Source organism: Gavialis gangeticus, unplaced genomic scaffold (genome assembly GCF_001723915.1).
Source record: "Gavialis gangeticus isolate Ggan-Ray unplaced genomic scaffold, GavGan_comp1, whole genome shotgun sequence".
Taxonomy (NCBI): domain Eukaryota; kingdom Metazoa; phylum Chordata; order Crocodylia; family Gavialidae; genus Gavialis; species Gavialis gangeticus.
In genome coordinates this window covers 9,721,866-9,748,011 of record NW_017729004.1, presented here as the reverse complement: position 1 = coordinate 9,748,011, position 26,146 = coordinate 9,721,866, and the positions used below count along the sequence as shown (strand labels likewise).

The window sequence follows — 26,146 nt, the reverse complement described above, 5'->3', positions numbered from 1 at the left end:
CATATATGTAGTGTATGTATCCCTGTCTCCTCCTATCTCCTTAGCAATCTCTCTTGTCCCAGTCCTTCAAACAGCTTTGGAGCTAGCTGTATATTGATTGTAATTACTGCTACTGATGAAGTTGTAGGTGTGTTGAATGTTCACACTGACATGGTCTGACCAACTTTTAGCACGTTAATTTAGCTAGCTATGCAGTTAAAAAAAAACAGCTATATAGTTTTAACTGGAATGACAATTGTACATTTGCGGGTTATATAAATTAACGTGATAAAAGTTGGTCGGGCCATGGTGGCCCACTCTGTTCTGCAGCCTATGCACATAAGGGTTTGTAAGAGCTGCATCTGAACCCAACTGAGAATGTACTTTGCAGTAGGACTTTTTAGGCCCTTTTCTTGTCTAGGCTCATTTTGCTGGAATAAACAATGTTTAGCATCCTTATGAAAGGCGAGTGAAAAATATATATTTTAAAAGCACGGTGGACTTTTTCAATGCATTTGTGAGCACCGTGCCCTGAAGCTCTGAATATTTGTATTGCAAAGTCATTAGCAAAATTGCTTCAGTGGAGATGTGGAGTTGGTTGATGTCCACAGAGGTTCTGGAGTAGCTGAATTAGAAAAAAAAAGAACATGTGAATGCTGCTAAAGTGAAAGACATGGGAGTAGAAACACAAGGCAGTATGCGCTGCCAGGGGTTAGAAAGCAAATGGTAAACAGCAGTATTTAATTAACATTAAATAAAGGGTGGGGGTTAGCATATTGTATGGAGACCACAGAGCAAAACAACAGAGGCGCTGCACAGTGAAGTCATATGGGAGAAATTCTGTTCCCAGACACATGTGATGGGCTTTCATTTGCCGCAGCTGCAGCTGAATACATGAAGTATTGGGAGTGCCGTAGCATTTATGAGGTCCCAGCTGTGCTGCTCATTGTGCTGGGTGCTGTACACACGCATGCACTGCAAGGTCCCTGCCCTGAAAAGCATATAGTTCCACAGAGATTAGTCTAACAAAGGCTCCTGCACACATGGGTAGATGGGAACTGGGACACCATGTGGTTAAATGACTTGCCCCAAATAATGCAAGAAGTTTATGACAGAGCACGGTGCTAAATCCAGATCTCTCGGGCCCCAGTCAGTTGGAAATGCCAGACTGGCTTGGCCCCAGGACTCAACTTCTCCAGAAACCTGCCTGCAGTGTCAGATGTTTCAGAAAGGCACCATATACACATTGTGTGCAACAGTCCCTCCCCCATGAAAGTCCACTTTTCCTCTCCACACCCGCCTTGGGAAGTGATAGAAAAGCTGCAGAGAGTCCCAGAGCAGAGTTCCCATCACATCATAGTGGGGGTGGAGTCTGTGGTGCCAGCCCCTCGTACTGTGCACACCTCAGAGGGATGGAGGAATCTGCCATTGTTATGAGGCCTTCACGTCACACTTGGCTCTCTTCCAGCCCCAAGGTTTCTCTGTAGAGGCTGCTGCCCCTTCACCTCACTGATACACAACATTGGGCTGGAGCGGAGCAGCCCCGGGCTGGCAGGGGACCCCAGGGGGTTTGGCCTGCCAGCCTGGGGTTGCTCTGATCTGGCTCAATGTGTTGTGGAAGGGCTGGCTGGGGCATGAGGGTGCTATAGTATGGGGCTAGCTGGCAAGCAGTCCCTACACTGTAGCACCCTCGTGCCCCAGCCAGCCCCAGTCACTGTCTACATGTGCATTTTGGTGAACATAACTACTCCGCTGTAGGACAGTACTTGCCCCAGACAGTACTGTTCTACAGTGCAGTCAATTAATTTACTGCACCCTAATGCAGGGGCACATGTAGATGGTGATGCTTTACCGAGGAGCTAATTAGTCAGCTTTGCAGTAAAACACGTGTGTAGATGCCCCCCATAGTATTAAAAACATTCTGACCTGCTGTTGTCTTTCTGAGCTTTTTGCAACAGAATAATTGCTCTATTATTTTTCTGCAGCCAAAAGCCAAGTGCAAACTAAGAGCTGGAATTGTCTGAGGGTCTGAGGGGTGCCATGAGTCTAACAAGGGGTGCCACAAGTGTGCAAATTTGGAGAACCAGTGATCTAGCAACAGTGTTCTTAATGCTGGGGTGCAGGACATTGAGCATCTATACACATGTTCTGGAGTGGAGGCGGGGCACTTTAATTAGAGTGGCTCTAATTAAAGCGCCCTCAGCGTCATGTGTATTCAGCATCCCACACTTCAAAAGGGCATTTCCTCAAAAAGGGTCTGTTCAACGAGCTTTAAAGCGCCCCCGCCATTTTGAAACACAGAGATACTAAATACGTGTAATGTGGAGGCTGCTGCAGCACGCTAACTGGCAAGCTCCGGTGGACTTGCAGCAGACTCGATTAATCGAGTGAACCGATGCATGCAAATTAGCACACATTGGAGTTCATCATGTGTATAAGTACCCATTTAGTATCAGTTTAACTCACAGTTGTTTTATATCAGTGTAAATTCCACTGGGATTTGGAGGGGCAGATGTGTAGTATTTTAGGGTAGCTGCCCACAGTAGGTGCTACTACAAAGCCTCACTACTAGGTGGCAGGTAATAAATAGTCTATTTGGACTGAGCAAAATAGCTGCCCCAAGATAACTGCGAATTCTCAACACTTGACCTGTGTCAGTCAGACTGGTGTATCATCAATGCTGCTTCCTCCTGGGGTAACTCTAGCCCAGAGGCTATTACATTATACTAGTGTAAGGCTGCACATTGTACCCACTCCATTTTTGCACTGGGGTTAACATGTCACTTGTCTAAGCCTTATTCAATGAAAGCAACAGGCCCTGGAGAGACACGTGTTTAGTATGCTGAGCCACTCAAGCTGTTGATTTTATGCTTCGCAATGGTCCCCAAACCTTATCAAACTACAGAGTCTAGACATCACGCTCTATTTACAACTGATCCTCATAGGAGGTAGGCTGTGCTCGTTTGATTACAAAGAATAAAGAACTTCTCTTAAACTGCATATCAGTCTGTGCAGATGGCAGGTCACTCTGGCAGAAATGGCCCATATACTCCTTTTGAGGGGCAGGCTGGTATGGAGGTTCATTGTCTTGACTTTCTTCTCTTCCCCCTACCGCTTGCTAGCTAGCAAGTGGAAGAGAGGTGGAATACAGGAGCAATTACCAACGCCTGGGGATCTAGGAGGGACCATGACTCAGAGATGTGCTTCTAAGTCCTAGGACCCAAAGATATGCCCAGGGTAGATGCACACAGTAGGTGGCTATTATAGCACATCACCACTAGGTAGCAGGAAAAGGAACCCGTAGTCGGTCTGCCTGGAGGAAATGGCTACCTCAGAATAAGCTATGGACACATGGCACATAGAGTAGTGTGGTTTAACCCCCTAAATTTTTCTCAGGGTATTTCTATACCTGATCAGAACAATGTGTCATGTGCCTACTTCTGGTTTCCAATAATACTATATTTACATGCCATCTGTGTAAAGCCTCAACTTTACTTAGGCAATGTCTAGGTCTTGAGACAGCTCTCTGAATAGGGGGAGATATCTTCTGCAGAGATCAAGTTAACAGGTCTATGAAGGCCTCTTTGGGATTCCAGCTCTTTCTATGTGATATTTTAATTTGGAACCAGAGGGCTCATGTACACACCACAATTTTTGCCCTTTCATATGCTGCAACTGCTTGTCTGTTTGCACAAGCAGGATTTCCCAACGCTTTAAAAGTCTTTCTTGTGCATTAAACTAAAACTCCTCAGACACAGTTTGGCTCACCAGGAATTAAAGCACCGTGTCCATGGATTCATCGTGTGGAAACACAAAGGCACTCAAAAACATGTAATGAGCCTCTTTGTCCCTGAGATGGCGCTGCAACTTTTTTGTAGTTCACCCCTTCAAATTGCTTTTGCTTTCAAATTGCTTCCACCTTTTTTTTCTTGTGTGGTCTGCTGGCTCCCTGCTTTCACATGGCAGAGGACAGGCATGGGGTAGGTGGGGGGGGCCCAGGCTGGGGGGCAGCGCTGAACTATCCCGCTGTCCTGTAGCACCAGCCAGGGACCTGGTTTAATTTGTTCAAAAACTTAGTGCATGTAAACACAGATGCAACACTCCAAGACTTAATTCATTTGAAAACTAGTGCATGTAAACAGAGATGTGATGCTCTAAAATAAACAAGTTTAACTCTTATAATCCATTTAATTTAATGAGGGTTAAATCCTGTGGTGTGTACAAGCACCCAGAGAGAATGGGCCTAACTCTCCCCTTACTTGCCTAGCCTGGGTATCCCTAGACAAAGGGGTCATGTTAATAAATCAAAGGCCAGGAAAAATGTAAGTTCTTTTCCCTTCATGAACCTCTGAAAAATTAGTCAGTTTGACTTCTTGGACAGCCTATTATTTATATTATAGGAGTGCCCAAAGACAGTCAGGGCCAAGGTGGGGTAGAAACAGATAAAAAATGAAGGACTGTGCTCCTAAGAGATCTTGGAGCTGTGAGTGGGTGGACTTCTGTGTTCATATAGGACTGCACTGTAGGTATCCATGAAGGTGTAAAATTCTACTCTGCTCTATCAGGGATTAAGCAGATGAGCCAGAAAAAGCAGACAAATATGGATATAACCTACAGTGAGAGAGTCAGGTGAAGGCCAGCACACATACTACCTCACCCTGGGTCAGACCCACAGGCCCTCTAGCTCAGCGTCTTGTGTCTGACAGAGGGCAGCATTGCCTGCCTCAGAGCAAAGTATAAGAAAATACCATATTGAGATGAGATATAACTTGCTTCCCTACATTAGGTATTATCAGGGTTTAGAACTAAGCCCTTATACAGGAGATTTAACACAGAAGCAAAGTGATCATCAAGCAGGTCCGTCTCCTGTTTGTCCCAGCAATCACACACTATTTCCACCACACCCTCCAATATACAAATTGCCTTTCATTTCAGTTCCACCCACTTGTCTACATATTATGCTTGCCCCTTCCCAGTGGTGACGCGTACGGGGTGCACATGCACCCTCTGAGAGCACTGGTGAACCCCCTGACAGGTCACGCTCGCCGCTTAGGCAATGGGTGAGGGGCAGGCAGGAGCACCGGTGCCCCCCCATGAGCACCAGCCAGGAGTGGGATCGGCCACAGGGGACCACCTCTCCCTACCAGTCATCGAGATTGATGTGGGGGGATCCCCCCCACCCCGGTCAATGAGATTGGGCACGGGCCCCTTCAACTAAGGTGGCACCAGTCGCCCATGCTCCTTCCTTTAACTCTTCGTTATACCATCCTGCACTCTTCTGGGTGCCAAGTACTTTGACCAGCATCCCAATGTTGGTGCTTGCAACACGGTAGCTGCAAATAAAGTACAGGCAAAACAGACTCAAAATGATTCCTCTCCATGTGTAAGGCAGGTCAATAGATTAAACCTGACTGCCTAGTGCAAGATGCAACCAGCTCCTCAAGGCACATCGTTAGAGCGGTGATTTTGAGAACACCCACCCACATGCCATGGCAGCTCTTAGATGCACAATGGATGCTTGCCCATTCTTCTGTCTTGGCATGCCTCACAGTTTCCAGGGGAGGAAGAAATGGCATAATATTACAGTAGGAAACCTTTATCCTACTTTTGCTGAGTTCAATGGCTGAAAATCAGGCTTTTAAGAAGAATGCACAGAGTAGCATGTGTAGCCTTTTCATTCAGTCGTGGCTTCTCCCATCATTGTCTCCATATGCTTGCATTTTTCATACACAGCCTAGGAAGCCGTTGTTTTCTGATGTGCCTGATTCAATGACGACACAAATAATTAAAAGTAGCAATCATAATACTACGCCAGCGCTGTTGTAAACTAGTTGAATTAGTAAAATCATCTGCATGGAATTAATTGAAAACAATGACTTTATGGAAGGTGCTTTGAAGGCCTCTTATTAGTTTGTGTAGTATTCCATTAATAATGATGTCCAATTAAGGCTTCGAGGGAAAAGTCTGCCATGAAAAATGTTGGCAGGAGACATCTCAGAGCTTGGCTGGAGTCCTTCCCACTGCGTGAGTGTTCCAGGTTGTTAGTGCAGATCTTTGATAATATTTAAAAAGCCATTTTGCCAATGAAAAATCTGCTCCCTCCTGCCTCTTCTAGGATATGCAGAGCTAATGGGCCAACCATAAATGGCACAGACTGGGAAGGCTGCCTATGATACTTCGGCACCTGCTATGATCTGCTGTTTGCTTTTGCTTGTGCTTCGGCATCCTGGAGAAGGCTGGTGTTTCCCCCCAAGTACACACGTTCTGATCGGCGTGTGCATTCTGGTGCCACTAATAGCTCGCAGATGGGAAAAGTATCTGGGTGGCTGGAAAGGAAAATGATCTGATTGGTGGCAATTGTACAGGGGACTTGAAATATTCCCACATGTAGGGGTAGGGCAGCCAAGTGGGAAGAATGCTGGATGGACGGATAATGATGGGCTGATTACTGAGGTTAAAGCTTAATGGGGAAGTGCGAGAGGGAGCCAGCTGAAGCAATGTTTGCCGTGTAAATACACCCTCACAATAAACATGGCTCATGTTCATTTGCAAGATGCAAAGATGGAGGAATTTTAAACTGCTGTGATGTCTCCTGGAGTTAGACTTGCTGCATTGCCCATAGTGTATTTCTTGTGCATCCCTCTTGTTAGAAAGGCTACATTTTCCAAAGTTTCTCTCTTCTGCATTCGTACTGGTTTTTAATTGCAAAACGCATGGCTTTTGCTCTGTTTTTCAGCTGCAGTGTTAAGATCCAGAATGTAAAACATGGAGGGGGTGGATAGACAGGTGGCATGTTCATACCAGTGTAACTATCATTTGCTGGTGGCATGAAGGAACGGGCAGACAATGCAAAATCTTCAGACCATGATATGTTCACCCAATCCAGCGAGAAAAAAAAAAAGAAAAAACCCTCTATAAAATAGCTGGAATAGTCACTGAAAGAAAAAATGAACGAAGTGGGGGGAAAAAAGGGAAAAGGAAAAATGCAAGTAGGATTTTAAAAGGGGAGATTTGGGGTTTCATGACCCAAGTAACACAGGTGTGGTCAGGCTGCCTCAGGGTCTGGCATCCTCGACTTTACTGAATTCCCCGGCAAAGCTGGCTTGGAGCCTTTGAGTCCAATTCTATGTGTGTCCACTGGAAACTTTGTAACTGCTGTGCTTGCATGTATCCAGATGAAACTTTTCATTCTCAATTCGATTTTCTAGGAAGAACGGGCGGATGGTACCAGCTAACATAGGAGGATCAGTGGGGAGGGAGCGAGAACAGCTGGCTGGTAGATTGGGAAAGCTGAAGTGCATGGTAAGGAAGAGGTTTGGGAAGTGGGACAGGGGGCACGGAGAGCCAGAAAAGCTGCTGGAGCATTATTAGTGGCACGAGCAATGCCAGCAGCAGGAGAGATGCCAGCCACGCAGGGTGCTGGTTAGTGAGGGTGAGTGAATAGAAAGGAATTCAGCAGGAGAAGTAATTGGTGCGGGCAAGACTACAAGGGTTTTGTTTCTCTAAGAACTGAAGGGTTGCACAGACTTCGAATTATGCCCATCATTTCATACAATAGTCCAAATGCTATTGATTGATTCCCAGACAGATTGTCACACTGGAAAATTCCCCAAAAGATATAGGCAGGCTTCAAGCAACAGAGAGAGCAGACTGGGAACAAAGGATCCTGGTCAGCAAAGTATTTTAGCAGGCTCAATTGCCGATCAGAAGGGAATCACGCACTTGCCTATGTCCTTTCCTGAATCAGGACCATGATCTTCAAACAAAACCGATTCTGGGTCAGAGGACAAGACATCCACCTCCTTTTACCCTCCTCAGCCCACGTCTGCCCATGTTCCCTGGGCAAAGAGTTGAGACTATGTCGGTAGAGTGACTAAAATCCTACAACAGACTGATCTGAAACCACATGCTGGTGCATGCTGTAGTCCAGAGAGCAGCCATCTCTGCAAGCTTTCTAGAACAGTGATTTACAACCCTGGACCAGCCAGGCTGCAGACCTATCCTAATACACTTACCCTAGCATACCCCCCCTACCCTCTTGTGCCCTAATACAGAGGCTGGTTTTGTCCTGTCCCTCACTTTGTATATAGCATCTGAGTGCACAGCCCAGTCGAACTCCATTATTCTCTTCTTGGATCATGCAGAAATAAAGCTGAGAGACATTTAATTTAATAGGCAACCCGTGATTGCAGAGATTTGATTTGGCTCTCGATAAGTTCATCACTAATTATATGATCTCTCTCAATATATCTGTATATAACACAAGACCTCACAAGCAAACTGGAGAGCTGTACTCTACTAAAAATTAAGTGCTATTTAAAGCCACCAAAAAAGAAATCAATATTAGACAATTTCTGTGTTGTTACCCCCTACTCAAACATTCACCACCCGGCCCAATTAAAATAAGCAATACAAGCAAACTAAAAACTTGCCTCACAAACAGTCTTCCTGGACTTTCGGAAGGCCTTCGACACTGTCTCTCACCCGTTCTCATTAAGAAACTGGGGGACTGTGGTGTCGACTCCTACACAGTCAACTGGGTTGCCAACTGGCTGAAGGGCCGCACCCAGAGAGTGGTGGTGGATGGGGCATTTTCGACCTGGAGGGATGTGGGCAGTGGGGTCCCCCAGGGCTCGGTCCTTGGGCCTGCACTGTTCAACATCTTCATCAGCGACTTGGACGAGGGGGTAAAAAGCACCCTGTTCAAATCTGCTGATGACACTAAGATGTGGGGGGATGTGGGCATGCTAGAAGGGAGGAATAGGCTGCAATCAGACCTAGACGGGTTACAGGGGTGGGCGGATGAGAACAGGATGGGTTTTAACACTAACAAGTGCAAGGTGCTGCACCTGGGGAAGAAGAACCAGCACCAGACCTACAGGCTGGGGAACTCCCTTCTCGTCAGTGCAGAGGCAGAAAAGGATCTTGGAGTCATCACTGATGCCAAGATGAACATGGGCCGGCAGTGTGGGGACACGGTCAGGAAGGCCAACCGCACCTTGTCATGCATCCACAGATGCATCTCAGGCAGGTCCAAGGAGGTGATCCTCCCCCTCTATGCGGTGTTGGTCAGGCCACAGCTGGAGTACTGCGTCCAGGTCTGGGCGCCGCACTTCAAGAGGGATGTGGACAACATGGAGAGGGTCCAGAGGAGGCCACTCGCATGGTCAGGGGGCAGCAGGGCAGGCCCGACGAGGAGAGGCTACGGGACCTGAACCTGTTCAGCCTCCACAAGAGAAGGCTGAGGGGGGATCTTGTGGCCTGTTATAAACTAGTCAGGGGGGATCAGCAAGCATTGGGGGGGTCCCTGTTCCCCCGAGCACTGCCAGGAGTGACCAGGAATAATGGTCACAAGCTGGCAGAGGGTAAATTCAAATTAGACATCAGGAGGCGCTACTTCACAGTCAGGGCGGCTAGGATCTGGAACCAACTTCCAAGAGAAGTGGTGCTGGCTCCTACCCTGGGGGTCTTTAAGAGGAGGCTGGATGTACACCTTGCTGGGGTCATTTGATCCCAGTACTCTTTCCTGCCATGGCAGGGGGTTGGACTCGATCTGCTCAGGTCCCTTCCAACCCTACTAACTACGAAACTATGAAACAAAAGAGCAGTTAATACCCAACTAGTATTTTGCAAAAGTTAAAAGGGAAAGTTTGCTAAGGAGCTTGCTATTGCTACTGACTACATGGAAAATGCTGAGCTTTTATAGTCTTCGGCAGCAGGATAAGACCCTGAGTTTAGATGAAGTAGAGGAGTGTGTGTGTGTGCGCGCTCATGAGAGAGAAAGAACATGTTGAACATTTACACTTACTACCAAAATCAATTTAAACTGTAGACTTCATCTTGGAGAAAAAAAATATGACTGATTTTATCCTACCACTCTTTCCTTAATATACAAGGACAGCTAGCTGGTTAAGTGTACTGTGTTTGCTGGTGCTCATCGTCATCACCAGTTGATGGAAAAAAAGCTGAACTGTAACTTTGCTTACAATAGAGAAATGTTAAAAAAACAAAACCCTGCTGTTCCCAGCTTAATTCCAGTGGCATCAGTCACAGAGGAAGGAGGACTGCATATACAGGGCCCATGAGCATTTTAATTGGCATGTCATCCAACCCTGTCCAGAACTGATACCAGTTCAGTCTGATTCCAGAAATGCAGGCTTTCAGGTCTATGCTAGTATTCCTAGGGTTGCGAAAACCAGTGACTCTGAAATGTGAAAATTCTGCAAAATATCATTATTTTAAGACATGACTTAAGAGGACTTTTAGCCCCTGAATACAGCTGTGATATGCCTTGGCATGCTACTATTAAAGACTTGTATTATTTAGGACCCGCAGTTCACAAATGGGCTCGGAAGCCTGTTGTGTCAGGTGCTCCCCAAACCCCGAAGGGACAGCTCCAACCTGAAGAGCGTCCAGTTTAAACCAGAAGCAGAGAGTGCCAAAGTGATTTCCCAGGGTTGCACACTGAATCAGTCGCAGAATCAGGTTCCCGAGTCCCCGAAGAGTACTACCATACCTCTCAGATCACCTGCCACTTTACTGAAATGCTATATTTTGTTCCCAAACAACCGTGGTCAGTGCATCTCCTCCCTAATACCTCATTATGCATGTGTTTCTTTACATTATTCATCCTTCCTATTAATCTATTAACCTTTCCTTCCGTCTCACATCAGTGTATAACCTGTATATCCATGCTTCATATTGGCCACGTTTACAAGAGTGATGGGCTGCATAGTTGTTACTGCAGAGTCATTTACTACTTGCATAAGCAAGTACTAAATGACAGCGCAGCAGCCGGCGTTACTGCGCAGTACTGTCCCCGCACATTTTTTTCCCAATGGCAATGCGCAGTAGTGTCGTGTCACGGTTAGTGCCATGCAACACTTCTGCGCGGTAGCAATGAACTGCTAAGCAGTAGCATCTAATGTAGAGGCACCCAGTCAGTACCAAACTCTGCATCCTAACCCTGCGGTCTAACTGCTCAGCCCCACAAGGCCTTGACCATCTTATTAACACGCATCTTGGCATCGGTAAGCTTTTGCCATGAAACCTCCAAAATGCTCCTTGGTTAATTTTTCAGACGAAAGCTTCTCTGCTCTTTGTGCCCTGCTGTGATAACTGATGTGCAGGAGTGAATTCAACAAGGCTGGAAAGAGGGTGAAATCATTCACCCACTCACTATACTGGATCTATCACAGGGGCTTGCCCTTTTACACACTACAAAGCACAAAGGAATATTCAAGCTACTTATACCTAAGGGAGTTAAGCCTATACTGCTCTGATCACATCAGACTCAGAGGACTTGCAAGCCCCAGCTGCTAATGACCATGCTGTGTCTCTGCCCATTTGGCAGATTCTCAGCATACAACACTTGCTATCACCGTATTCAAATGCCCCGTGGTATTAAGCCATCTCTGCTGGGTGCTAGCCTTTCCCTCCACTTGTTCCTACAGACATTTAATCCTCTTCTTTCCTCTTCCCCAAGGAGGACTGCCGCTGTCACCAATTTCACGGCCACTTGCAGATCAAATGGCAGATAAAGGAACTTCGTAGCATGGGGCATGGAGATCAGGGCCCTCTGCCTCCAAAACACAGGAGCTTATTGCTGGAGCTAAAGGGGAATCTTGATTAGGTCTCCATGGCAGAGGCTCATGCTTTGCATCTTGGAGCTGACATGACTACAGGCACTTAGAGGTGGCTGAAAAGCAGTGAATATATATTTTTTACTTGGAAAATATCTTGTAATCTTTTAGAGTGAGAGAGAGAAAAAATGAAATATTAAAATAAATTGGAAAAAAAGACCTAGGGGGCAGTGATTCATTGGTATTATGCTGATTAAAAACAGCAACCGGCAGTATTTTTCTTTTCTTTTTTGTTGTTGCTGGAGTCAGGCAGGAAAAAATCATTCAGTTTTCTATCATTGCTGTAATATTAAGGGGAGCCAAGCAGATGTTTTAGCTGGGCTGGTAAATGCTCATGATAATTCTGCAAGACTGCATTTACACAGCACAGTCCGCCTTAAGGCCCGCTTCACCTTCATGTAAAATTTCGTATCAGCTCATGCATTCGTATTTCCCCCGTAGATGCAGCTTTTTCTGCTGTTTGAAGAGTTTTATCATTCAGATTTGGGTTTTGAATTTCTGCAGGCCTTCCCTAAAACAGAAGCTAGGTCAGCTTTGGTCCCCATGCTTCTGAAGTCAGTGCTTTTATTTCAGTACCTGTTGCACTATTAAAATAGCTCATCACTGGCAAGGGTTACATTAATGCCAGAAACTGCCCTTTATAGCTTCCGAACCCCAACCTGTGACAGCCCCAATGTGTTATGAGCTGCATGCACTAAACCAAATACCATTATGCAGGGTGGTATTAATTGCATATTCTTGAGGGGATTTAAAGTGAACCAATTTAAAATGTTGCCTTTTTATCAACAGCAAATGGATCAATACAGGCTAATTACAGCTCCGTTCCTCCCACCGCTTTTTCTCCCCGAGTATCCTCTTTTTCTATAGAGTATCCTATAAAAGGATTCCTCTGATGGAAAAATCCTGCTTTAATGGCTTCTGAATTTGACTGTAAGTGGGGACGTCTACACAAGACATTTACAGTGGATTAGACTAATTAGTGCCACACTAAAGTGTTAGTGTCTACATGTGCAGCACTATTAGGCCACACTAAGCTAATAAATGCTGCCGTAAGATAGTACAGCCCAACACAAGTACTATCCTATGGCAGTGTTATTTAGTGAGCCTCAATGCAAATATAGATGCTGTCTCAGGAGGCTGGAGCACAAAGGTGTGTCAGTGCCGAGGGCTGCCTGCTGGCTAGCTCCATGCTGGAGCCCCCCCCGTTCCAGCCAGCCCCTCTGCAGCATACTGAGCTGGGTCGGAGCTGCCCCAGGCTGGCAAACTGACTTCTGGGGCCCCTGCCAGCAAGGGTCAATGTGCTGTGCTCCCAGGCACAGATATTCAGGGTTTTTCTCCTGGAGCAAAAACGGCCATTCTGGGAGGAAAATAACCAAGCAACAAGCAGGGTTAAATCGCTCCTGGGAAAGTTTCTCCCAGGAGACTGAACATCTGCATGCTTTCCCCCAGATTAACTTCTCCTAGGGACCAGGAAGAGTCCCATGCCTTCTCCAGACCAGGGTCACTCGTCACGAGAAGGCACCGAGGGCTTGCGCCCTTCCCTAGACTGGGAGGTGAGGGGAGAAGAAGCCACCGCTCTCTGCCTCTTCCCCAAACCAGGAAGTTTCTGGTTTCGAGAAGAGGAAGGGGTTTTACCATCTTTCTCTGGCTCCCCCTGATTGCCCTGCCACTCAGCTGGGCAGTGCAGTGGTGATTTAAAAACTAGTGGGAGCTGAGAGCTGGGAGCTGGGTTGGAGAGGCTTTCCCTGAGCCCTGTTCTCATCCCTTCTGACTTAAACTGCCATTCCCACTACCCAGTTGAGCAGCAAAGGGGACAAGGGGAAGCCAGAAGGGCTGGGTACATGTGGAGGTTCCCAGCCCCTGCCACCTTGCCACTCAGCTGGATGATGGGGGTGGCAACTTAAAAGCTGGAGGGGCCAGAAGCAGACTTGGAAAAAGTCTTTGCTCGCCCAGCATCCAGCCCCTCCAGCTGCCCCTGGCCGCTCAGCTGACACAGAGCAGTGCAGGGTGAGGCAGGAGGCTGTGCGAAGGCAACACTCAGGAGTCTTGCTGCTGATTTAAAATGCCTCCACTGCTCAGGGTTAGCTTTGGGGTGACTCTAGCTGCTGTGCCCCTGCCACTGGGCTCCTCGAGCCCTTATATAACACTGGAGTTCTCCCCCTTTTCCATGCTTTAGGGTTGTTGGTTGTAGCTGCGTTGGTCTAAGGACAGACTCTTCCTATGACTGAAGAAGGGTGTTTGTGCCCGAAAGCTTGCAAAACACCATTTTCCCCAACTATTTAGTTGGTCTAATAAAAGATATCGCATCTACCTAAAGTCTCTTGTCTGCCCCCCTTTTCCTGCACTCTTCTGGTCAGCCTGAAGGAGTGCAAGGAGCAGATCCATTCTCCTGCAGGGGGAAACCAGGAGGGTCTCGCATGGAAGAGTGCCCCCCTCCTGGAAATCAGCTGGCTGGCCGGATGGGGAGGTGTTCTCCTGCGGACCCAAGCCCTCCCATGGCTTTTCAGTAGCTGTCAACTACCACTTGACAGCCTACCCCCTTCCCAGGGCAGGGAGAGGGCAGGCTCCCCTATCAATGGCTCCCCTATGGGCAGGAATAGCCCAAGGAGCAACCCTCTAGGGCCTCCTGGCAGGAGAGCTCACCTGTAAAGTGGGACACTGGTATAGTCCAGCTCCCAAGCTATTTTTCTACCAGAAGAAATGCTTTTGGGTAGAAATGTATGCAGCCAGAATAAAAATGCAGAGACACCATGCCAGTGGCAGACAAGTACAGCTCCAAAAGGCGCAACAAGAAGATGAGCTTCATGATGCACAGCAAGCTGGCCTCTGTGGAGACATCTTTTCCTAGTTGTCTACTTGTCCTTGGGAAAGGTGCTGGTCAGGGAGTGAAATCCTCTGTGCCAAACCAAAGAACATGTAAAGCTTTCCTGCTACAGACTCAGCTTGTACCTTGAAGGTCTCCATTAAGGAATTAGTAGGTAGTTTAATCTCTATGACAAGGTGTTGACCTCTCTGACAAGCTGGTCCTCATGTAAGGATGACTCCTTTGAACTCAGAGTCTGTAAACACAGGCCCTTCAATGGCCATCAGGTGGGACTGACTTTTAGACGCTACCCAATTTGGCCTGAGGTTCTCACCTATTGCCAGAAGAGACACAATTCAAACAAGATGAGGGCTACGAAGCCTAGGTGATGAAACAGTTCACAGCAAACCCCGAAACATTGGGAGCCTCCTCTGCACTGCAGGATTTGTGGCTTTGGAGCAGGGGTGTGAACATAAGAAAACAGCAGAGCTGAGAACATGGTGGACTCCAACCAGGCTTACAGATGGCATGGGAGGGAGGGAGAAGATGGCCAGCACCAGAGGCCAGTTTCTTCTAGAGATGGGTTTTCCTGCTTGTTTGGCTTGATCCTGCCTCGATATAAACAAATATTCCATGAACTCCCTTATTTCTCAAACCACTTTAATAACCCCTGAGAACCAGACTAAAAATAAGAATTTTAATCAGTTTAATGAATGTCCTCTCTGGTCCCAACTGATTTACTTCTGAGGGAGGATGTGTGATGAGCCTATCAAACAACAGGCCCTCCTGTACATCCAGCATTTGGATTACAGAGAAAGGGCCAATGTTCGGATGCTATGAAGGAGAGCAGCTCCTGGGAGACATCAGAGAAGACCATGCTGATTTAACACCATTAAAGAGCTGGCCCAGTGTTCTTAGACACGTATGGCATTGAAGTGAGTCTATTTATATTGCATGGTGCAACAGATGCTGATTGGAATATGCAAGAGAATATATTAATTCAGGGCACCTATGAAGAATGCCTTAAATGCTGCAGTCATTTTTAATGCCGAATTCAGTGAAGCTGACGGCAGTGCTCAAAGCTTGAAGTCAAGATTTATATAGCACAAAATGAATTTATGAAAGAGCAACTAGGTTACGACTGTATTAGAAAGTAGATAACTGATACATTTATAAAAAAAATATCTAATTGCTGTTTCCTTATTTACTTAGATGTTGATGAAGATTCAGTATCAGAGGGGAGAATAGACTGTTAACAAAGCTTTTCTTTCCTTTTCTTGAGCATGGATTGTTATGTAATGGCCGTGGGGTAAGACGATAAGCCTCGTGTTGATAAATTCATTGCCCTTTTATGTGCAGGTGCCATGTAGGGTTTTCACAGTGGGACCAAATGCAGTAGAAACATCAAGTCATTCAACAGAGACCACTGCCCTCCATACTGACCCCTGTCTCACTGCCTTCTTTTCCTTTCTCTCTTATCTATCCCTCGCCTGCTCTGCTAGACAGTAAACTCTTTCAGATAGGAAGCCCAGCACAAAGGTGTCCAAGTCTATGAGGAGGTTTCCTAGGTGTTACGATAATACAAATAACGATGCTAAAAATGCTATTAAAATAATTTATTAATGAAATTATAATTATAATTATAATCACATTTATTTATGCTAATAAAAATGCTATCACCGTGGAAATATCCTGAACACCCATCATGCCATGTCTACAAATCATACCTAACTACAGCTAACAGTTGAAAGCATTTAGCAACGTAAAACTAGCCACCAGCTCTCTTAGGTGAAGTATTCGTTTCCTTCCGTGGTCTTCCAGCAGGCCCACCTCTTCCTTACAAGTGTCACTGCTGCAGTGATATCCAGGCAGCCTGGCTCTCAACCTCCTTGTCCTCGTCGGTGGCAGGGAACCAGGAAGGAGGACCGTCTGGAATCTGGCTGCTATGAGTCTCGTCCTCCGTGTTGACAGCCCTGGCTGCCAAATCCTAAAGCTCTAGTTCAGTTTCTGCTCAATCTGTATTTAGGCCAACTCCTGAGATTTTCAGTGAGAGAAGGGTTAGGCTGCCTTATAAATGACTCTGAGCACAATCTTGGCAAAGGCAGAGGAAGGATGAAACCTACAGTTGCCCTGACAGAAACAACAGGCCTGATCCAAAGCCCATGTCAGCCAGTGGAAAAACCCTGGTTGACTTCACTGGCTACTGGACCATGCCCAGTTCATGTCAGTCTTGCTCACATGTAGATGACTATGCCCACGTTCATTTAAAGAGCTGGCTGAGACTGGCTAAACTAGGAAACTGATTCAGTAGCAACTAAACCCAGATGCCGCTGGTAAGAGATTTTTTCCAAAGCAACGAAGTCTGCAATCAGGAATCAAGGTAATTCCTTCTGGCAAGCTCCTGAAACTTTTCTCCAAGTTGCCAGTGTATGCCTAAGAAGGGCTCCCAGAGAAAGGACTTTTCTTCTGAGAACCAGTGCAAAAGCAGGGGAAAACTGTGGTTATCAAATGAGTCAAGTCACAAATATTTATATGAGATCTTGGCAATGGCGGAGTATGTTCCACTGGCTGGTGATCCAAGGTCCATGGAAGTTGACAGGACTCTTTCCATTAACTTGATCTTGTGCCTGGTACTAGATACCTGGAGACCTAAATGGTTGGAATTCTGTCTTTTTGTTACAAAGAATAAGCCTTTATGGTAACAGGGGTGTAGGTTGTAGCCATGTTGGTCTAAGGCCATAGGCAGGCAAGGTTCTTCGGGTAAATCCGACATCTTTTCTTAGACCAACTCAAATAGCTGGAAAAGTTCTTCTTAGCAAGCTTTTGGGCACAAACACCTTTTGTCAGGCTAAGGAAGCATCTGCAGACAGTCTAATAAAAGATGTCGGATTTACCCAAAGAACCTTGTCTGCCTGTGGCCTTAGACCAAGATCAAGTTAATGGAAAGAGTCCTGTCAACTTCCATGGACCTTGGATCACCAGCCAGTGGAACATACTCCGCCACTGCCAAGATCTCATATAAATATTTGTGACTTGACTCATATCAAAGTCTCCTTCCTTTGATAGAGCACTTTGTACATTCACAGGCTATCTAAGATATCAATACCTCACCACTTCACTTAGGAATACAAATAAGGCTCTTTCTTCCCAAGTGCAGATGCACATCATTAGTGTACATCAACTGTACGGATCAACGGATGCTGTATATGTGTCGTGAAGAATTGCACCTGTATTCGTTTCCCAAGGGCATGCACAGCCTAGGCTGTTATTGGATGGAATGAGTTACCAAATCTAAAGCCACGTGTTCAAGAAAGGGAACAGAATTCAAACGAGACTACTCACCTCAAGCACAAGAAAAGCATGAAGGCAACAATAAGTGCTCCTACAGATATACAGTGTCCCAGGTAGTTTATGATGAGAGCAATCTTGTAATGGAGTGCATACTTCCTCTGGAGGTAAAAGATAACATGATTAAATCAGCATGACGCTCTGATCGCAGACATTAAGGAACACTTAATCAGTTTAAGGAAACAGTAATTGCTTTTCTTGACTTTAAAAAGATATTATACTAACCTTACTGCAGCTATTTATGTATTAATCAAGCATACTGTCCAGGGATAACAAGGCAGTTCTCCTAACAAAAGGCTTTGTTGCCATTTGGAACATTTCCATAATTTCTTAAAGATCTGACCGCATCAGTATTTTCCCATGGAATTTCAGTAGCAATGCATTTCTCTCCGGACTGTATAGTTTAGTTTATATCTTAAAGGTAATCAGAATAATGAAGACATGGGGCACTCAGGAAAGACAACGCCAACAGGAAATGAGACAGGAAAGCCAAGTGTCTTTGTAAAATGTCCATTTTTGGAGGAAGGGAAAGAGCAAGATACCGATTTCAAAAACATTCAAAAACATTTTTCTTCTCATACTGTGAACTGCCAGTTTTTTGTTTCCCTTTAAAAAAAAATCAAAGAAAAAAGAAAACTTGCACAAAAAAATCTGATTTAAGTTGAAAATATGTTTTCAATAAATCCATGCTCTTTTGCACTCCACTAGCTGAAGTTAAAATAGTCTCTCAGTTCTCTGAAGGTGATACCTTCTAGCTTTTCCTTAGAGAGACCATTTTATTGACAACACTCCCATGATAAAGCATACTTAAGTCTTTGGTGCAAAGTGCGCTAGGCTGTCCTTGGAGAAAGCTACATAATATGAGGATTTAAAAGGGGGATTGGAAAATCCTGTAGAATGAGTCTCACTTGCAGCTGCCCATTTCCAAATAGCCTTGAGGAAGCACAGAAACATCAGACCATTTCACCCTGAACCATGTTATACCGGATAACCAAAAGGAACCCCCCCCCCCCCAACAAAACACATACACCTTTTTATTTAAATGGTACCTGATTCCTTCAAACATAAGCTATTTCATTCACTCTACTGATAATTGCCACTAGATTTCTAGGGATTTTTTAGAAATACAAGACTAAAAGGTTGCTCCTCCACAAAAAAGTAGGATTGTAAATCAAGTATTTCATCTCCCTTGCTGCTACCATAACAGTTAGCTTAACTTTGCACAAATCATACAAGGTTACAGGTGTGAAGACAATAAAATCAAATGGAAAAAAGAAAATCAACTCCTATGTCACATGCTGGTGCCAAGGAAGGAACAGGCTCTGTTGCTTCTGCTACTCATAAGTCAAGTCAAGTCAGTCCTGAGGCTGCTGCAACCACTGGGGCACTTTAGATGCTGTACATCATTGGTGATTCTTCAGGCAAAGTGACCTGGTGGCGCCCATCTCCTCTCCAGGTATAGATGGCCATTGGCTCACAGGGAGCTCATCCGCCCTTTGACAGGTCTTGATTTTAGTCCTGCTGAGTGTCCACACACCCACCTCACCCAAGCTAACCCAGGTGCGGGCACTGGTTGAGTCACTGACAACCCAACCATGGCACAGGCTATATTGGTTTACATGGTACCAAGAATGGCAGACCAAGAAAGGCCTGGCCTGACAGGCGGTACTCATAAGGCAAATCCAAATACCAGAAAGATAAGTGGGACCTAACTAAAGATACAATGCTGATCTAACCAGGGGTTTTAAACAACTCTACCCCCAGTATTTTTTTTACGGTTTACCTTACTGGAATAACTGGTGCAGCTCCATTTGTGCTGGATGATATTTCCACATTTTATTACTGAAAAACTTATAATAATTTTTGCTGGGCAAAGCTCTGCTAATGTAGGACTCTTGCAATACTGTGTCATGAGCCCTGTCTAAATGTCTGTTTGCTGCAGAGGATAACAACCCTGAAATTACTGGGCTGATTGCTCAGAAACAAGATCCTCGTGCAGAAACGGGGATAAAGAAATGAAGATGGAGACAGTGGACTGCGTACTGCCTCAACCACTTCTTCCGCAGATGGGGATAGCTGATATGCTACCAGTAGAGCAGTAGCTGGATAGCATCTGATAATAGGATGGTAACTGTAACCGAGAGCACGGCCACACTGCAGGGGCAACACCAGGGATTTGTATCAGGCTCTATCCTCCAAATGGGGCAGGTGCCTGACCTCCAGGGCTGGTACAAGCACACAGAGGCCAGGGTGCTCTTGGGGTTAGATTTCCAGGAGGTGAAGGAAGGCAAAGAGTTGTGAAAGTTTCTCCTTTTTCAAACAAGTGGCTGATTCCCCAGTCTCTCCAAACCAAGGTGGCCAATAACTCAACGCTGGACTGTAACTGCAGCCCCTACTCGCAGGAGACATCTCCCAAAAAAGGAGGATCCTACTTCCTATTAGCTGAGTATCCTGTCAGCTCCTGCTGAAAGTGGGGGTGCCTATAGCACACTCCCCACTGCCTCTTAACACAGGCTCTGCAGACATTTTCAAGGTATCAGATCAGTCTCGATTTCGCCCCGTGAACACCAGACATGAAGCCAGCTGAGCCACAACTGGGTGGTCGTGTCGCCTAACTTGGCCCGTCCTGTATGTACTCCACCAGTTGTCTAGAACTGAACTGATCTGCAATACAAAGGACAACAATTGCTAGGACTACAGCTTCATCCCAAGTTAAGGCTCCTGCATTTCCTCTCAAAATACTGTTTTTCACAGCTGGGAGTTTTGATGTTAGATAGCCCCTTCCGATGAACAAATACATTCAGCGGTTCCTGCTACTTCTCCCACTCTCTCTACTTCACCTCATCCGAGTGGTATCAAACATGAACAACAACCGGGCTGATGAAGCCCAAACCCTGATCTTTGCTCGCTCTGCAGCGACGTCTTAAAAGGTCCCTTTTTACAGAGCTTTACTTGTCCCCGAGTTAGACGTCCATTTGGCTGCCATTGAGAATGAGTAACAGGTATGTGAAGGTTTCCATGATATGGATATCTCTATATTGAGCTAAAACTATAAACACATTCTCCATTATTATGCCACCAAACAGCCATTAAATCGTGATGCACTAGATCATCATATTTGGTCCCCTGATTCAAGTTTGACAGGGAAGCTCTGTCAACCGCCTACTTTGAGACTCTAGAAGCAGAAATGCCGCAGAGCATAGATCTATCTGCAACTCTTCTTTACATCATGAGTTCAATGGGACAATTCACATGAGTCTGATGAGTGTGCACTGTAGGTCCCCCCTTTGTCACTGATCCATGGAGGAAATCAATCTATTATAGACCCAGTTAAGGAAGACTGCATAACAGCCTGTGGTTTTAATTCCAGGATCCTTTAGCACACATCTCATTGGAAGGATCTGAGCTATAGCTGCATTCAACAAAGACTGCTAAATCCTTATTTACAGCCCTGAAGGTCAGCAGCTCCATTTGGAAAATTGCATCACATTGTACTGGAGAACGGATTGGTGGATGTGGTCACTGGGTGCTCATCGGCCAACTGAGCTCAGTCGATAAGCATTGATGGAGCAAACATGTGGATGCATCTCATGTGTAACCCAAAGGGGATTTCAAGGAATCAGTGGGGAACATTTTTGATCACTGGCCCACCCTAGGTTGGATCTCTGGTATTCCAGCACTGGGCAGATGTTTCAAAAACACCCACAAACTCGAATACTTGTAAAGATTATCATAAATCTTTTAAGATCAATTAAATGAGTTTTTAAGCTTTTGCAAATGCTGATGGTTCTGGAAAACTCTCAGCTTTCAGCTGGTTCAGTAATTTGTGATTTAAGACGTGTGACAGTATCTCCAGGGCTTCCAAGGTTAAAACCAGCAGAGTACAGGAGAGAAAGCCTTAGGTGTAACACCTGTCCAACCGCTTTCAATGCAGCTCCTCTGTATTTGCCTTTGCAGGGATGGTAACTATTCAAAGTCATGCAAATAGAAAACTAGTAAAGCAATAGATTTTTCCTAGACAGGCAGAGAAGGCAATAATACTTTGGCTGCTGGACTTAACTCAAAGGATACCTATTTCTTGCAGTGACCACATAAGGATTTAGCCCATGCATTGCTTCCACCTACCTCAGAATAGCTGTTACCACCTAGTCTCTTCCCCTGTATATTAGGCTCTACTAATTCCTCCAGCCTTAATGACCCCCCTTGTCTCCTTTTCCCAGTTATGACTATGCATTTCCTTGTGCTGTCTCCTCTGCCTCGCACAGTCTCCCTCAGCCACTGTGCCAAACAAGTTCATGCTCCGTCTCCAAAGTCTTACTCAAAATTCATGGCTTTGGGCTACTTTCCATCACTGCATTGCAGTGTTACATACTAAATTGCCTGATATTTGATGCTTTGATTCAAGTCCCAGTTCCTGGAGTCAAGTGAGTACATGAGACACTCAGTTGTCATTTGGCAAAGAAAATCTAATTTTCTAGCCCTTGTGGCTGCAGAAAAAAGCTTGGAAAATAACCCCACAGAGGTGCCAACTTTTTTTTGGCTGGGGGGGCACCTAAGATAATGGACATGTGGAAAGTTTTATGCATTTCAGGTGACAGCCCTCTTCCCGAGGGGGACCAGGGCCCTCGGGCCCCCACGTACTCAACATCTCTGCCTCTGCACCTAAAAGGCACATAAACCAAAAGGCAAATGCAGAATGGACCCAATATTATTTCAATTTTCAAAAACTTATGGTGCTTAAGTCATCTTATGATTTGCTGGGTTTCCAAATGCTTGCTAAATACTCAGAATTAGCAATATCATTTTCGTGGTGTCTATTCCTGCTCCCATATCTGCCCTAACTGCCTTCTAATATTATTTGCATCAAACTAAAAGCCAAAGTCTGAACAAATGGGGAGCCCACAGCATAGCAATTTTTGTTGCTCTCCTTCCTTCTCTTTTCCCATGTTCATATAGTCTGATTTACACAGCAAACTCCTCAGAGCAAAGGGGACCTCACCTTCTTCAGCTCTGTTTGCAAAGTACCTAGCACATCGCTAGCAACAGGGAGGAAAAATAAATATTAGAAGGTAGTCGTAAATCCATTTATTTCTAGGGTGAAATTCTCATTGCCCCAGGCACAGAGACAGCACAAGACCTAGACATTACTTGAGACCTCAGAATAGCAGAATGATAAACATGATGACCGTGGCATGCGGGCCTTGGGCCTACCATTAAGACATGGATGAACTTTCATTAGGTCTCAAGGCTCAACTGGGTAATCTGAAAAGAGAGGATTTCACACAAAGCTTCCAGGCTTTCCAAAACAGTCTTATAACATTTAGCCCAGAACAAGACGCTCGTGTGATACTGGACACATCCGTTCTTTTAGACAGCTGCAATTCAACCCTTGTTTTAATGCATTTCTTTGTTCCTGTCCATTCTGCTGCCAGATCTGTCAGACGGGAAATGAGGTCAAGAGCTGGAAATGCTTGAGACCACTGGATACTACAGACGCTATGCACTTTGCAGGGACAGGTGGTACAAGACTATCTTGGACAGTATAAGCATGGTGACGCTGCTCCATTCGTAGTAGAGGCACCATCAGAGCAGCATCTTTTGGGGTCCCATTAAGTAAGAGTCTTACAAACATACAGATGTACTCTTCCCAAGGACATACAATCTGAATAAACAGGATAGACCATGACTGAAAGAAAGCTGGGAAGCTGAGGCCCAGAGGAGCAAAGGGCTTGCCTGTGGTTATGCCTGGAGTATGTGGCAGATACGGCAACCATCACCCTTCCTCACCAGTATGCTGAGGATACAACATCTAGCAAAATGGTGAAAGACAAAGAGAGATACAAACCTTGTCATCCAGAATAGGCTCACACTGAGAGTAGTTTATCTTGGAAGCCCATGTCCCATTTCCCATACACTCTCTGTAGGCATTTCCTAAGGGGGGATGAAAACAAGAGAAAGAAATGAGCATCTGTGTTTGGTGAAAGCAACACAGCAACTTTGGCGACCCACAGGTTAAATAAGAACTTCTTCGCTGCGCAAGTAATGCACCTGGCCTCCGAGCCCAGCAAAACACACAATGTGCCTGGAAAGGAAGGGCAGGCGAAATAAAAGGCATAAATAAATACTAAGGTGTCTCCGGACGATGGTTACAGTGCAACCTAGGTGGAGACACATTCAGTAAGACCGGAAAGGGTTGCAAAGACCATAAGAAAATTAGGCTTAATAATAAGTCTGGGCTTAGGTAAAACATGTTAAATAGGTAAGATGAAAGGGCAAGTAAATGTACAGCTGTACACAGCTGCATCTAGGTGTATTCAGAGAGTGGTGTGTACCATACATTGCTGCTTTTATGGGCGGGGGCAGCTGCTCTCCTATTCACCTCGTTCTTCTTTTCATGCATTTCCTTCCTAGAAAGTAGCCCAAATGGTAAACTGCTTAATTACTGGGGATCTATACCATAAGGCAACCTTTGTAGCCATCCTGCTGACCTAACAAAACCAGCCATGGCATCTGGATTGAGGCCAACTGGCTTTTTCCATGACTGTTAAGATTCTCGTGAACAATAACCCGCCTAAGATGACCGATGTGGGGACAAGAAATTATTTCCTTGCTTAGAGGGGCTAGAGGCTGGGAAAGCCTCACAAGAATGTTACCCTTGAATTGATTGCAAATGTAGCTGCGTGTTGTTCAGGCTCATTCAGCCGTCCCTTTAAAATATACACACACCACACACAAAGGGGCTCATTCTTCTCTTGGAAACAGCGGTGCAAGTCAGAAACGTCCGCGCTGCTGTGGAATTACACCGGAGAAAAACTGGGCTCTCAAAATCAGACCCCAAAGCTCTTTGCTGCCTTTTTCCCTGAACACGCCATATAGCTCATGATGGCCTAACACAATAGAGACTCTAGGCACTTTCCTCCCTGCTCTGATATGATGGTTTTCCTCCTGACTGATTTCTCTGAAAGCAGGTGAAGAGTAGCATTGAGTCCCTTTTAGGAGCCCACTGAATAACTTCATGCATCCCTTATTTTAGAGCTTTCCTATCACCACAGGAAACTACAGATCCCACTGTGTTCAGCATAGGTCCATGGGGACTGTTGTCTTGTGAGGGTTAACTCTGTCACACACACACACACACACACACACACACACACACACACACACACACACACGAAGTGCTGGCAAAGGAATAAAGTAGCAAAATTCAATGTCACATTTCTGCAAAATGCAGCTTTAAGCAATGCCTGGGCTGTGCAAAGCAGCAGGTACCAGCGTGTCTAGTTTTGGAAAATATGTCAGGGGTGTTCAACCCCCAGCCCATACAGCCATGTCATCTGGCCTGTGGGGCTCCCCAGCAGGTATGAAAATTTGGTGGTGGGGGGAAAGGTGGCTGTGTTAATCAGTGCTAGTTAGCATTCCCCTGCTGCCAAAATTCAGGACCCATGGGGACGTGGGCTGAATAATACGGCCCTGCTTGCTAAACTGCAAGGCTGGGCTAATGGGGGGGCTGGATCTAGGCAGCATGGGGCCTGATCTGGCCCATGGACCAGCCATACACCATTCACCTGACCCAATGGGCCAAGACATGGGGCACCACTGCTCTACCTTGCTTTGTGGTACCACGAGGATAAAGGACATAGCATTGAAATCCATGCTAGCTGCACCCCCATGGCCTCCTCCCCCTAACCTCACTGCCACTAACAAAACAAAGTTTTTTCTCTTGTCTAATTCAGTCTATGACTGATTAGAGAGATGCTGGCAATGAAATGCAAACTACCAGTAAATAAGTCATAACAAATTCACTGATAAACCAATGCAACTATGCCATCTGCTTTTCACGTTACTTCCTGCCCTTGTCTATCTTGCTTTTTTCCATTGGTCATTTCCCAGGGTTACACAATGCCAGCTCTGATCAGCTGTTCCCAGAGCGTTGTAGTGTGGTGGGTAGAGGAGAACAAGGATGGACAAACAATAGCAGTTCCCAATGGGTAGGGAGCTGCTGATGCCTGGGAACCTTCAGCAGGTCTTACACTGAAACTGTTAGATATATAGGAGCTAACCTATTTAACAACTTCTTTGCCTCCATTTTCCTGAGCAGGGACCAGATAAGCGCCCCCACTGGGACCTCCTCCTCAGGCCCCAGAGGAGGCGCACCTAGGCCAAGGGTCAGGGAGGATCTAGTCAGGGAACTTCTGGAGGGACTGGATGTATTTATATCAGCTAGTCCGGACGATCTCCACCCCCGAGTGCTGAGGGAATTATCTGAGGTCATTGCGGGACCCCTGGCACGGCTGTACGAGCACTCCACGACCTGGAGGGACGTGGGCAGTGGGGTCTCCCAGGGCTCGGTCCTCAGGCCCGCACTGTTCAACAT

General features: G+C 45.9%; 1 protein-coding gene across 1 annotated transcript in view; it reads right to left on the bottom strand.

The window, feature by feature from the left end:
* The window catches only part of CRHR2 (corticotropin releasing hormone receptor 2), a 251,210-nt gene that overhangs the window by 118,616 nt on the left and 106,448 nt on the right, over positions 1–26,146 (bottom strand). Inside the window, exons 3-4 of the mRNA XM_019508079.1 lie at positions 23,618–23,703; positions 17,767–17,873 (exon numbers count right to left, since the gene is read on the bottom strand). Coding sequence (XP_019363624.1) covers positions 17,767–17,873; positions 23,618–23,703 — 193 coding nt within the window. The remainder of the gene's footprint in view (positions 1–17,766; positions 17,874–23,617; positions 23,704–26,146) is intronic.